At 39.3% G+C, this 14,301-nt stretch overlaps 3 protein-coding genes across 3 annotated transcripts; all 3 read right to left on the bottom strand.

The window, feature by feature from the left end:
* Positions 1 to 4,729: 4,729 nt before the first annotated feature.
* LOC128628956 (C-X-C motif chemokine 11-6) lies at positions 4,730 to 5,656 on the bottom strand. Its single transcript, XM_053674623.1, has 4 exons — positions 5,498 to 5,656; positions 5,281 to 5,407; positions 5,099 to 5,188; positions 4,730 to 4,997 (listed from the first exon to the last, which is right to left on the bottom strand). Exons 1-4 carry the CDS (start codon positions 5,553 to 5,555, stop codon positions 4,985 to 4,987), a joined length of 288 nt encoding a protein of 95 aa, XP_053530598.1. The 5' UTR covers positions 5,556 to 5,656; the 3' UTR covers positions 4,730 to 4,984.
* A 2,785-nt stretch (positions 5,657 to 8,441) lies between these two features.
* LOC128628946 (C-X-C motif chemokine 11-6) lies at positions 8,442 to 9,392 on the bottom strand. Its single transcript, XM_053674537.1, has 4 exons — positions 9,272 to 9,392; positions 9,055 to 9,181; positions 8,873 to 8,962; positions 8,442 to 8,771 (listed from the first exon to the last, which is right to left on the bottom strand). Exons 1-4 carry the CDS (start codon positions 9,327 to 9,329, stop codon positions 8,759 to 8,761), a joined length of 288 nt encoding a protein of 95 aa, XP_053530512.1. The 5' UTR covers positions 9,330 to 9,392; the 3' UTR covers positions 8,442 to 8,758.
* A 2,876-nt stretch (positions 9,393 to 12,268) lies between these two features.
* On the bottom strand, positions 12,269 to 13,192 carry LOC128628939 (C-X-C motif chemokine 11-6-like). Its single transcript, XM_053674448.1, has 4 exons — positions 13,041 to 13,192; positions 12,824 to 12,950; positions 12,642 to 12,731; positions 12,269 to 12,540 (listed from the first exon to the last, which is right to left on the bottom strand). The coding sequence occupies exons 1-4, from the start codon at positions 13,096 to 13,098 to the stop codon at positions 12,528 to 12,530; spliced, it is 288 nt and encodes a 95-aa protein (XP_053530423.1). The 5' UTR covers positions 13,099 to 13,192; the 3' UTR covers positions 12,269 to 12,527.
* Between the last annotated feature and the right edge of the window lie 1,109 nt (positions 13,193 to 14,301).

Genomic DNA, 14,301 nt, shown 5'->3' with positions numbered 1-14,301 from the left:
TGCTCTGCCGATTCTGCGATTGACATCCGCGTTAGTCCCACCATCCGCAGCCACAATGCTGCCAAGGTAGGCGAACTGTTTGACTTCTTCGATCAGCTGGTTGCTCACCGTGATCCGCACCGGCGTCATCCGGCCGACCGCCATGATGTTGGTCTTGTCAGTGCTGATCCGTAACCCAACTTTGGCTGCTTCGTGCTCCAGGTTAGTGGTCATCTCCTGTAAGACTTTCCCATTCTGCGCCAATAGCACAATATCGTCGGCGAATTCCAGGTCGGTCAGGCGTCCCTGGCCTGTCCACGGAATTCCAGACACTGGCTGTGTTAGTGCTCGTCGCATGACAAAGTCCATCATCATGAGGAAAAAGAATGGTGAAAGAATGCAGCTCTGTCTGACTCCGGTCTCGATGGTGAAAAAGGCAGTATGACCTGTGTCCGTCCGGATGCAACAGCTAGAATCCTGATATAAGTTCTGGAAAATGGCGATAAACCGCTGTGGAATGCCATATAGCCGTGCGATGTTCCAAAGCGATTTCCGGTGGACGCTGTCAAACGCCTTCTTAAAGTCTATAAAGTTGACCAAGAGCGGTTTCTGATATTCGGAGCTTTGTTCAATGATGTTTCGAAGAGCAAAGATTTGTTCAGTGCACGACCGACCGCTTCTAAACCCGGCCTGTTCGTCCCGTAGAGCCTGATCGACTGCTCGCAGTATCCGTTTGAGGAGGACGAGACAAAATACCTTGCCTGGGACAGACAGAAGGGTGATGCCTCTCCAATTGTTACAGTTTGCGAGATTACCTTTCTTAGGTAATTTGACGATGACACCCTGTCTCCAGTCATTTGGGACACGTTCCATGTGCCAGCAGTCATTGAGCAGCGTCGTGAGCACCCGTACAACTTCATCACCACCCGCTTTCAGCATTTCTGCCGAGATTTGGTCAAGACCAGGTGCTTTGTTGTTTTTCAGATGACAAATCGCTGCAGCGACCTCAGCATCCATGATGTCACTCATGTCCACTTCCAGCTCATTGGGAGGAGGAAAGACTGTAAAGTCGTGCGTGGCTACGGGAGCCGGCTGGTTTAGGGTGTTTTTGAAATGTTCCACCCAACGCGCGTCCTGCTCTTCTTTGCTAACTAGCATCCTGCCGGTTGTATCCCTTATCGGCCCAGTGGAGCCGCTTCGGGCCCGAGTGAGGTCTCTGACCACACGAAACAGAGTCCTGCTGTCACCCTGGTCCGCAGCCACTTGTGCTTCAGTGCCCTTCCGGTCCAGCCAGTCCTTCTTGTCTGCTCGGCAACTCCTCTTGACCCTGCGGTCAAGTTCTCGGTACGCCTGCGATGCTTCATTTCGCTCCTCTTCAGTCTTTGCTTGATCGCGCTGCGGAATGTGGAAGTGCTCGGCGAACACACGGTCCTTCAATTTCTCGGACGCAAATGACCGAATGGTGTTGTGTCCGGCCACTCTTTTCAATTTTAGTCGGATTGAGGTCACAAGCAAGTGGTGATCAGATCCGACGTCGGCGCCGCGAAAAACCCGTACGTCACGTAAAGCCGAGCGCCAACATCGATGGATGCATACATAGTCGATTTCATTGTGAGTGGCCCCATCTGGTGACCGCCACGTCTTTTTGTGAATCCGTTTGTGAATGAAATATGTATTCCCGATGCAAAGGTTGTTAAGATTGCATAGGGATAGGAGACGCTCTCCATTATCACTCGTTACTGCTGCCGATCCATGAGGTCTGATCACGTTTTCCCAGCCCTGACGGTTGCTGCTGAGTTGCGCATTCATGCCGCCAAGGAGGATCTTTATGTCATGGTTGGGGACAACCGCGATTGTGTCTTGCAGCTGGTCGTAGAAGGCGTCCTTCTCTTCATCATCTGCCTCATTTGTCGGCGCGTAGACTTGAATAACAGTAATTTTAGCATGGCGAGACTGAAATCAGGCGGTAAGGATGTGATCACTGATCGGTTTCCATCCAACGAGTGCCTGTGCCGTGGTTTTGCTCAGGACCATCCCGACGCCGTGCACATGATGTTCTTTGGCTCCCGAATACAGGACGATCTTCCCGTCGCTTGTCATTTTTCCATTACCCGTCCACCTCATTTCGCTGACACCAAGAATGTCAAGCCGGTAATTGTCGAATTCGTGCAGAAGCTGCTCCAGTCTCCCACACTGGTACAACATTCGCACGTTCGCAAGTGAACTGGGACATTAAATATGCATATTTGTATCCTAAATACAAAGTGTTCAGTGTTTTTTTTTGTTTTGTTTTGTTTTTTATAAATCATACTGTCATGAAATAGGAGGTTGAGATGGATTCTGAGATTCATTATTTTAATGAAAGGCAGGCAGACAAATCCAAAAACGTTAAGCAAGGTCAAAGTCAACAACAGGTCAAGGTCAGGCGAGGCACAAACAGAAAACAGAAAATCAGGGCTAAGGCAAAAACACAAAAACAAAGAAGCTAGCAAAAGTCAAAAACCAGAACAGTTAACACAGACATATAACATAAATATAATATAAATATGTTAAAGTCCAATGTAAAGTGCTGTTGGTGATCAGTGACAGGTGTGCATGGTTTAGATATCAGGTGACTGTGAATGTAATAAGGCGCATTTATCTTAGGATGTGTAGTCCTTGGAGACTGTTTGTAGGCTGTGGTGTGTTCTGGGAAACTGAGTTCGGTGACTGTGATGACCGTGGCCTGGGTTAAGGCTGAAGTCACAGAGCCAGCAGCTGCAGGAAATGTGCTGTTCAAAGCAGAAGATAACTTTATTAAACTCTTAATAGTTTCATGTCCATTGCCCTGTCAGTTGCGAGTGCTGTTTAATGCGCTTTCTACATTTACCTGTTAAACTGTCCTGCTGTGGACAAACAGTTAATAATGTAATGTTTACATTTGAAACCTTTTTTGTGTCCATAATGTATGGCATATCCTAGATTAATTTACATTTGTTCTCAAAGTCTTCAGTTTGCACATTTTTCAAACACTGGGCAGGATGTAGAATAAAATATTTTTTCAGTATATACAGAAAATATCATTTGTTTTAGTTTGGTCCAGCACATAGCTTGCATATCATTGATATATGTGATGACGTATTTCCCCAGCATGTCCCACAGGACTTCATTTATCAGACGTTGGAAGACAGAGGGGATGCAAGAGAGCCCATACAGCATCACACAGTACTCATAGTGGCCAGAGGTGGTGCTAAATGCTGTTTTCCACTCATGTCCGTCCTGAATATGCACCACATTGAAAGCACTGTGGAGGTCTAGTTTTGTGAAAACCTGGGCGGAATGAAGTTGTTAGAGGCCTGCCGAAACAAAAGGCAGAGGGTACTGGGATTTGACAGTAAGTTGGTTTAACCCTCGATAGTTGATGTATGGCTAGAGGATGCCCGCTTTCTTTTCCACAAAGAAGAAACCCACGGATATACCCCTGTAGGAGGGGTCGGGGCTGCCACAGTAGAAGCGTCAGTGCTTGCGGCATTGTTTCTCCCCCTCTCCCTTGCTGAGCTTGGTGTGCCTCAGTTGCATGGGTTCAGAGGAGGCGCTTGCTCCCTGAGAGCCCAGAGTTTCCCGGTGGGGGCAATGACTGTGCAGCAGGTAGTCTAAGCGGATGGCGAGGTTGATGAGGGAGTCAAAAGTGAGCGGTTCAATGTGGCATGCCATCTCCATGAGAACTCATTGAAACGTGCCTTTCAGGGCTGTGTTGTTCCATCCTCTACCAGCTTTATTCGTGCGGAACTTCAGGTCGAACTCTGCTACCCGATTTGAACCTTGGGTTAAGGTCAGGAGAAGCTCCCCAACCTCCTTGCCCTCAGGTGATGACCTTCCTTTGGAGGGTAGAGTCATTATAAATCAATACACCTGTTCTGACTGATCATCTTAATCTTGTGATAACGCATTTCTATCCTGATGGGAGTACTCTCTTCCGGGATGACTCTGCCTCCATCCACAGGGCACAAGGGCTTAGTGATTGGTTTGAGGGTATGGAATTGATGTCAATCATATGGTATGGCCTTCACAGTCACTAGATTTCAATCAGTTGAGCACGTATGTGAGATTATTTTTGGGGGAGAGCAGAGAACCCAGAATAAATGGTAAATGGTCTACACTTACATAGTGCTTTTATCCAAAACGCTTTACACTGTGTCTCATTCACCCATTCACACACACACTCACACAACAATGGTAGCAGAGCTGCCAAGCAAGGCACTAACTTGCCATCAGGAGCAACTTGGGTATGTGGAGTCATGTGGGCCAGGAATCGAACCGTCAACCCTACGTTTAGTGGACAACCCGCTCTTCCACCTGAGCCACAGCCTCCACTAATAAATAATAAGAATAAACCCATGCAGACATCGGGAGAACACGCCAAACTCCACACAGACAGTCAGAATTGAAATGGGCCTCAGTGGAGATGTGAAACAGCAACACTTCCTGCTTAACCACCATGCCACCACTGACTGTGTGTAACCTTTCACAAAATAACTTTTCACTAGCGTACTTGTGTGAATTATTATGAATATGCAGTAGTGAGACACTACTCCTGATTTTGCAGTGAACATTGCTTTTAACACAGGTGAGTTTTTCTTACTGCTGAATTTAGTGTGTCAGTGATGTGTCTGTAGTTTGCTGAACAGCTGAAGCTTATAGGATGTCTGATATTGGCCAAACTTTATAAAAATGTATTTGATGTCTGGCTAATAAGAAACACATTGTACTGTTTTTGGAAGTTTTTAAGCACCGTTAAGTGCTGATTATATTATAATTTAGTATGTCATGGTACAGAAACAATATATTTTTTTAAAGATCTTGCATGTTTATTCAAAAACTATATACATTGACCCATATGCAGATGTGATGCTCATAAATTAAACAGTTAGACATACCACATGTACACTTTTTACAACATTTAAAATATTTTAAGCAAGCTGTCTCTCGTCTTCCTCTTCTGTTCAGTAACGACACGGTGCACGCTTTACACTGCACTCCTGCAAAACAGAAGCAGATTTTAAAACTTAGTTTTATCTCTTATATAAATAACAGACCAATATTACGATAATGAAACAATATTCAATAAAAATGTACCCACCTTTTCTCTAATCCTGCCGTGATGTATTTCTTAGTAAATTCAGATTCCGGATTCAAGCACTTTTTTCCTGCACCGTTCTTCAGAGTGACACTACAGAGATAAACAACAAGTTAGATAACTCAATAGAGCTCAGTTATGTTGTATTATACATTGTTATGGATATTAGTAGTTACTGAACTTACATGATTTCCACATTTTCACAAGATGCTCTCGCAGGATGAATTTCAATCTTGTCAATACGTTGTGGTTGAACTACGTTAGCTGCAGGACCCTGACACAAACACCTCCTTACACTGGTCCTGGCCTGTCCTGCAAACAGAAGAACATTTTGAGATATTACAAATCTGTGTAATCCTGTGTATCATTAAAAGAGGTGCAGATGAGGATTCAGAATCTTACCTTGTACATGAACAATAAGTAGACAGGCAAACACAACAAAAACTGCAGCAGACTTCATTTTCCTCTTGCTCTTGAACACACTCGATGCTCTGAAGATTCTCTTAATGATTTTCTGGTCACTGATCAAGAAGCTTGTGTGAATGAATGAGTGTGTTTACTCCTCTTTTATACGCTCAGATCGGTGTTTCCCTGTCTTCCTCCCTATAGTTGAATCGCTTTCACTTCCAGTCGTACTTCCTCTTGAGCTAACTTTCTGATTTCCTGGAACTGGTCTCTCTGATAGTCAGCAGTGACTGAGGCAAAAGTTCATCACTTTGTTTGGGTTTTCATTTAATGGAGTCTGCAACTTTATTATCAAAGCTGACGCATGGCTAAACGTTAAATCTAGATTCTATGCAATCAGATATTTGTCACAATTTGAAAGAGCAATGGCCACTGAAGATTATTTTGTTGAATTTCATCAGAGGGGTAAAAGTGCCTAAATTCTTTATTCAGATGAAAGTACAATTACTCATAGAAAATACTCTGGTAAAGCTTTACAATTTTTAACTCACTTAAAAGTAGAAAAGTATAAAGTCGTATCGTTATTTAAATTATGGAAGTAAAAGTGTAAAAATATATTCATTAAAGAAAAAATAACTGCCTCAGGTCACACACGGATTTTAGTTTCTGATTGTAAATTAGTGTCTCTTTCACCAAGGAACCCGTGTGTGAGCACATTAGCTAAATCTGACTAGCAACATCTCTCAAATGTTAGTTATCATAATAATAACTGTGATGGTATTACACTAGCTCCATTCCTACTGTCAAACCTATAAAAGTTCAGATTTATTGGGAATTTCAATCACCTCCTTGTAGCTACCTGATGAATGCCTATATAAAATGACTATTATTCTTTGAAGCAGTAAAATGTACAGTCATGTATGCATTCATAATCTAGGTATCTAAATGATATTTTCATGATTTCATACTTTTATTTCTCCATGAAATCACTTTTCATAGTTCCATGTGCAGTGAAATGTTCTGCTCTGAATTTCATATGGATTTGTTACATCACTGATTTCACTGTGGAAAGTGTTTGTCTGGGGTTGTTGTGGAATAGTAGGATTTCAGAGAAAAGAGAAGTGTATATTGCTGGCTCAGTGGTGTAATTAACGTGGAGGAGGGTAATAACATGCGTCTCCTAAAGCGACATATGAAACTGAACGGTCATGATTTCTCTCTTCAGTGGAAATGAACTCGGTCATTAAATATGCACATTTATGTCCTGTATACAAAGTGTTCAGAATTTCATCTAAATCATACTGCAACAGAAGTTCAAATATGCACATGCTTAAACCTTAACTGTATTTCAACCAATTATCAAAGCTTAAAACTGACTTTTACATGTTTTTTTCTGTTATCTTTAGTTATAGTCAATGGTAAATATTGCTAAGGTTAAATATCTACTACTTAATTATTATTATTATTATTATTATTATTATTATTATTATTATTATTATTATGTTTGATTTATGATTTTTTAAAATTATTTTTGCACATCCTGTTGTCCATCCTGCTTCACTGTGATTACTGTGACTTTATTAAAATACTTACACTGAAAGATAACATTAACTGTTCATTGATAAAAACTACTGGACACTGAATTTGAAGCATGATGTGTTCTCTGCACCAGATAGTAAAACATGTCCACCCTGTAATGTGAGCATTCAGTATATCTTATTGTAATTTCATATAAGGTTTTTCCAAAACAGGGATTTCTTAGGAAAAGGAGAAGTGTATATTGCTGGCTCAGTGGTGTAATTATAGTGGAAGAGGGTAATTACACGAGTCTCCTTAAAAGTACAAATGAAACTGAAAGGTTATTATTTCTCTCTTCAGTGGAAATGAACCGGGTCATTAAATATACACGTTTGTGTCTTATGATGAAACATTTCTATGCTGATGGGAGTGCTTTTTTCCGGGATAACTCTGCATCCATCCACAGTGCACGAGGGATCACCAATGACTGCATATATGAGTGGACAATATGGTGCCATTTACTCCCATTGTGCAGTTTTAAAGCTTTTTTTGGGAATTAAAGGTTACCATCTTGTGATAAACGGAGTCCGAGCATGCTCAGTAGATAGTACCATTGGGACAGTGGGTCCACTTCTTGCCCAGCCACATTGGTGATGAACACTCCCCTTCTTCATGCTGGTAGTGTGGACATTGAGAGCTATTACCTGAAGTGCAGCTAATAATGTTGCATTGCATGCTATCTCAAAGTGATAAGAACAGCATTATTAATCAATTAATATGTAAAATGCTAAATAGAATTTATGCAAGTACTACAGCCAGCCACTAGAGGGCCTCAGAGACATTTTGGCTGAACTTTCAAAGCCCTGATACAAAGCCCACCCACATATACAGTCACTGGGGCTCACTGAATGATTTGAAGACAATGAAAATGATGTAAATCGCATGACATGACATTCACAGTCTCCAGATCTCAACCCACTTAAAGACCTTTTCGGAGAATTTGGAGCTGTGAGACAGTAACAATACCCACGTCACCACCGTGCCACCCAATAATATTAACTGTGTGTACATTTCCTACTAGTTTACATATGAGAATTCTTATGAATATGCAGTAGTGTGACACTGTCAGCAATACCAATCACTGATTATTTATCAGAGAGCAAAATAACAGACGATGCTTTTAGTATCGTTTCAAAGGTTTCACAGGTGTGTTTTTCTTATTGCTGAATTCAGTGTTTCAGTGATGTGTGTGTCTGTAGTTTGCTGAATATCTCTGCTGTAGGTGTGGGTGTGGATATGTTAAGTACCTCTCCTCCTCCCATCCTCTCATTACCTCATTAATAAATTTGTGTTATAACATGAATGAAGAGTCAGTGTTCATCTCAGTCCACACCTACAAATAATACGGATCAGAATTCTGATATTGGGCAAACATTATAAAAATGTATTGATATCCTGTAATAAGAAACACATTGAATTGCTTTCTGAAGTTTTTAAGCACTGTTATGTGCTGATTTTATTATAATTTAGTACTTTATTATACAAAAACAATATATATTAAGAAATCTTGCATGTTTCTTTAACAACTATGTACATCCAGCAATATACAGAATAAACTCTCATAAATTAAACAGTCAGACATATCACATGTACACTTTTTAAAACATTTAAAATATTTTAAGCAAGCTGTCTCTGTTCTCTCGTCTTCCTCTTCTGTTCAGTAACGACACGGTGCACGCTTTACACTGCACTCCTGCAAAACAGAAACAGATTTTAAAACTTAGTTTTATCTCTTATATAAATAACAAATCAATATTACGATAATGAAACAATATTCAATAAAAATGTACCCACCTTTTCTCTAATCCTGCCGTGATGTATTTCTTAGTAAATTCAGATTCCGGATTCAAGCACTTTTTTCCTGCACCGTTCTTCAGAGTGACACTACAGAGATAAACAACAAGTTAGATAACTCAATAGAGCTCAGTTATGTTGTATTATACATTGCTATGGATATTAGTAGTTACTGAACTTACATGATTTCCACATTTTCACAAGTTGCACTCGCAGGATGAATTTCAAACTTGTCAATACGTTGTGGACGAACTACGTTAGCTGCAGGACCCTGACACAAACACCTCGTTACACTGGTCCTGGCCTGTCCTGCAAACAGAAGAACATTTTGAGATATTACAAATCTGTGTAATCCTGTGTATCATTAAAAGAGGTGCAGATGAGGATTCAGAATCTTACCTTGTACATGAACAATAAGTAGACAGGCAAACACAACAAAAACTGCAGCAGACTTCATTTTCCTCTTGAACACACTCGATGCTCTGAAGATTCTCTTAATGATTTTCTGGTCACTGATCAAGAAGCTTGTGTGAATGAATGAGTGTGTTTACTCCTCTTTTATACGCTCAGATCGGTGTTTCCCCGTCTTCCTCCCTATAGTTGAATCGCTTTCACTTCCAGTCGTACTTCCTCTTGAGCTAACTTTCTGATTTCCTGGAACTGGTCTCTCTGATAGTCAGCAGTGACTGAGGCAAAAGTTCATCACTTTGTTTGGGTTTTCATTTAATGGAGTCTGCAACTTTATTATCAAAGCTGACGCATGGCTAAACGTTAAATCTAGATTCTATGCAATCAGATATTTGTCACAATTTGAAAGAGCAATGGCCACTGAAGATTATTTTGTTGAATTTCATCAGAGGGGTAAAAGTGCCTAAATTCTTTATTCAGATGAAAGTACAATTACTCATAGAAAATACTCTGGTAAAGCTTTACAATTTTTAACTCACTTGAAAGTAGAAAAGTATAAAGTCGTATCGTTATTTAAATTATGGAAGTAAAAGTGTAAAAATATATTCATTAAAGAAAAAATAACTGCCTCAGGTAACACACGGATTTTAGTTTCTGATTGTAAATTAGTGTCTCTTTCACCAAGGAACCCGTGTGTGAGCACATTAGCTAAATCTGACTAGCAACATCTCTCAAATGTTAGTTATCATGATAATAACTGTGATGGTATTACACTAGCTCCATTCCTACTGTCAAACCTATAAAAGTTCAGATTTATTGGGAATTTCAATCACCTCCTTGAAGGTACCTGATGAATGCCTATATAAAATGACTATTATTCTTTGAAGCAGTAAAATGTACAGTCATGTATGCATTCATAATCTAGGTATCTAAATGATATTTTCATGATTTCATACTTTTATTTCTCCATGAAATCACTTTTCATAGTTCCATGTGCAGTGAAATGTTCTGCTCTGAATTTCATATGGATTTGTTACATCACTGATTTCACTGTGGAAAGTGTTTGTCTGGGGTTGTTGTGGAATAGTAGGATTTCAGAGAAAAGAGAAGTGTATATTGCTGGCTCAGTGGTGTAATTAACGTGGAGGAGGGTAATAACATGCGTCTCCTAAAGCGACATATGAAACTGAACGGTCATGATTTCTCTCTTCAGTGGAAATGAACTCGGTCATTAAATATGCACGTTTATGTCCTGTATACAAAGTGTTCAGAATTTCATCTAAATCATACTGCAACAGAAGTTCAAATATGCACATGCTTAAACCTTAACTGTATTTCCACCAAATATCATAGCTTAAAACTGACTTTTACATGTTTTTTTCTGTTATCTTTAGTTATAGTCAGTGGTAAATATTGCTATGGTCAAATATCCACTACTTAATTATTATTATTATTATTATTATTATTATTATTATTATTATTATTATTATTATTATTATTAATGATTTTTTAAAATTATTTTTGCACATCCTGTTGTCCATCCTGCTTCACTGTGATTACTGTGACTTTATTAAAATACTTACACTGAAAGATAACATTAACTGTTCATTGATAAAAACTACTGGGCACTGAATTTGAAGCATGATGTGTTCTCTGCACCAGATAGTAAAACATGTCCACCCTGTAATGTGAGCATTCAGTATATCTTATTGTAATTTCATATAAGGTTTTTCCAAAACAGGGATTTCTTAGGAAAAGGAGAAGTGTATATTGCTGGCTCAGTGGTGTAATTATAGTGGAAGAGGGTAATTACACGAGACTCCTTAAAAGTACAAATGAAACTGAAAGGTTATTATTTCTCTCTTCAGTGGAAATGAACCGGGTCATTAAATATACACGTTTGTGTCTTATGATGAAACATTTCTATGCTTATGGGAGTGCTTTTTTCCGGGATAACTCTGCATCCATCCACAGTGCACGAGGGATCACCAATGACTGCATATATGAGTGGACAATATGGTGCCATTTACGCCCATTGTGCAGCTTTAAAGCTTTTTTTGGGAATTAAAGGTTACCATCTTGTGATAAACGGAGTCCGAGCATGCTCAGTAGATAGTACCATTGGGACAGTGGGTCCACTTCTTGCCCAGCCACATTGGTGATGAACACTCCCCTTCTTCATGCTGGTAGTGTGGACATTGAGAGCTATTACCTGAAGTGCAGCTAATAATGTTGCATTGCATGCTATCTCAAAGTGATAAGAACAGCATTCTTAATCAATTAATATGTAAAATGCTAAATAGAATTTATGCAAGTACTACAGCCAGCCACTAGAGGGCCTCAGAGACATTTTGGCTGAACTTTCAAATCCCTAATACAAAGCCCACCCACATATACAGTCACTGGGGCTCACTGAATGATTTGAAGACAATGAAAATGATGTAAATCACATAACATGACCTCCACAGTCTCCAGATCTCAACCCACTTAAAGACCTGTTGGAGAATTTGGAGCTGTGAGACAGTAACAATACCCACGTCACCACCGTGCCACCCAATAATATTAACTGTGTGTACATTTCCTACTAGTTTACATGTGAGAATTCTTATGAATATGCAGTAGTGTGACACTGTCAGCAATACCAATCACTGATTATTTATCAGAGAGCAAAATAACAGACGATGCTTTTAGTATCGTTTCAAAGGTTTCACAGGTGTGTTTTTCTTACTGCTGAATTCAGTGTTTCAGTGATGTGTGTGTCTGTAGTTTGCTGAATATCTCTGCTGTAGGTGTGGGTGTGGATATGTTAAGTACCTCTCCTCCTCCCATCCTCTCATTATCTCATTAATAAATTCGTGTTATAACATGAATGAAGAGTCAGTTTTCATCTCAGTCCACACCTACAAATAATACGGATCAGAAATCTGATATTGGGCAAACATTATAAAAATGTATTGATATCCTGTAATAAGAAACACATTGAATTGCTTTCTGAAGTTTTTAAGCACTGTTATGTGCTGGTTTTATTATAATTTAGTACTTTAGTATACAAAAACAATATATATTAAGAAATCTTGCATGTTTCTTTAACAACTATGTACATCCAGCAATATACAGAATAAACTCTCATAAATTAAACAGTCAGACATATCACATGTACACTTTTTAAAACATTTAAAATATTTTAAGCAAGCTGTCTCTGTTCTCTCGTCTTCCTCTTCTGTTCAGTAACGACACGGTGCACGCTTTACACTGCACTCCTGCAAAACAGAAACAGATTTTAAAACTTAGTTTTATCTCTTATATAAATAACAGACCAATATTACGATAATGAAACAATATTCAATAAAAATGTACCCACCTTTTCTCTAATCCTGCCGTGATGTATTTCTTAGTAAATTCAGATTCCGGATTCAAGCACTTTTTTCCTGCACCGTTCTTCAGAGTGACACTACAGAGATAAACAACAAGTTAGATAACTCAATAGAGCTCAGTTATGTTGTATTATACATTGCTATGGATATTAGTAGTTACTGAACTTACATGATTTCCACATTTTCACAAGTTGCACTCGCAGGATGAATTTCAATCTTGTCAATACGTTGTGGACGAACTACGTTAGCTGCAGGACCCTGACACAAACACCTCGTTACACTGGTCCTGGCCTGTCCTGCAAACAGAAGAACATTTTGAGATATTACAAATCTGTGTAATCCTGTGTATCATTAAAAGAGGTGCAGATGAGGATTCAGAATCTTACCTTGTACATGAACAATAAGTAGACAGGCAAACACAACAAAAACTGCAGCAGACTTCATTTTCCTCTTGCTCTTGAACACACTCGATGCTCTGAAGATTCTCTTAATGATTTTCTGGTCACTGATCAAGAAGCTTGTGTGAATGAATGAGTGTGTTTACTCCTCTTTTATACGCTCAGATCGGTGTTTCCCCGTCTTCCTCCCTATAGTCGTACTTCCTCTGGCGCTAACTTTCTTTTCTCATTTCTTGGAACTGGTTTGTTTGATAGTCAGCAGTGACTGAGGCAAAAGTTCATCACTTTGTTTGGGTTTTCATTTAATGGAGTCTGCAACTTTATTATCAAAGCTGACGCATGGCTAAACGTTAAATCTAGATTCTATGCACAATTTGTCAGAATTTGAAAGATCCATCATAAACTCTTAAATGTACTTAAATTATGAAAATAAATGTACAAGGAAAAAATTCCCAAAAGAAAATGATGTCAGCCTGCAATCACACATTTAATTCCAAATGTTAAATTAGATAACAACGTGGGAACATATTAGCTAAAGCCAACAAACAGTAGTTCGTTGCTAATCTCTCAAATGTTAGCTACCTCCATAATGACTGTGATGGTCTCATATCGGTCTCATTCCTTCTGTCACATCCGTTAAAGTTTAGATTTCTTAGGAACTCTGATCAAGCCCTTGCAGCTGTCATCCACATTTTGAGACCATGAGCTCTTTAAGCCCATGTTGAAATCGAAAGTCCAATATTTGAAATTGCTTAATTAATTTTTGAAGCAGTAAAATAAACAGCCGTGTATTTAAAAGCCAGATAAATAACGCACAGCATAAAATATATTCACACATTCATACTTTTTTCTGTAAGAAATCAGTTTTTATCTTTCCATGTGCAGTGAACTGTTCTATAATGAATTTCATATTGATTTGTTCCATTGCTGATTTCGCTGTGGAAAGTGTTTGTCTGGGGTTTTTGTGGAATAGTAGGATTACAGAGAAAGGAGAAGTGTATTTTTCCTGGCTCAATGGTGTAATTAAAATGGAGGATAATAACACATGTCTCCTGAAAGCGACAAATGGAACTGAAATGCCATTATTTCTCTTTTTACTGGAAGTGGACTGTTAGTTAGTTAGTTAGTTAGTTAGTTCCGTCCGCGCAGCATCAGGCAACAAGCATTCGCCAGCGGGCTCGGTCGGCAGCGTCGATTTCCACATCTTCCCACTTGACATCGAGCGCTCGTAGATCTTCCATGAATGTTC

This window comes from Ictalurus punctatus, chromosome 22 (assembly GCF_001660625.3).
Source record: "Ictalurus punctatus breed USDA103 chromosome 22, Coco_2.0, whole genome shotgun sequence".
NCBI lineage: Eukaryota > Metazoa > Chordata > Actinopteri > Siluriformes > Ictaluridae > Ictalurus > Ictalurus punctatus.
The sequence above is the reverse complement of the archived record's forward strand: the minus strand, read 5'-3'. Positions and strand labels throughout refer to the sequence as shown.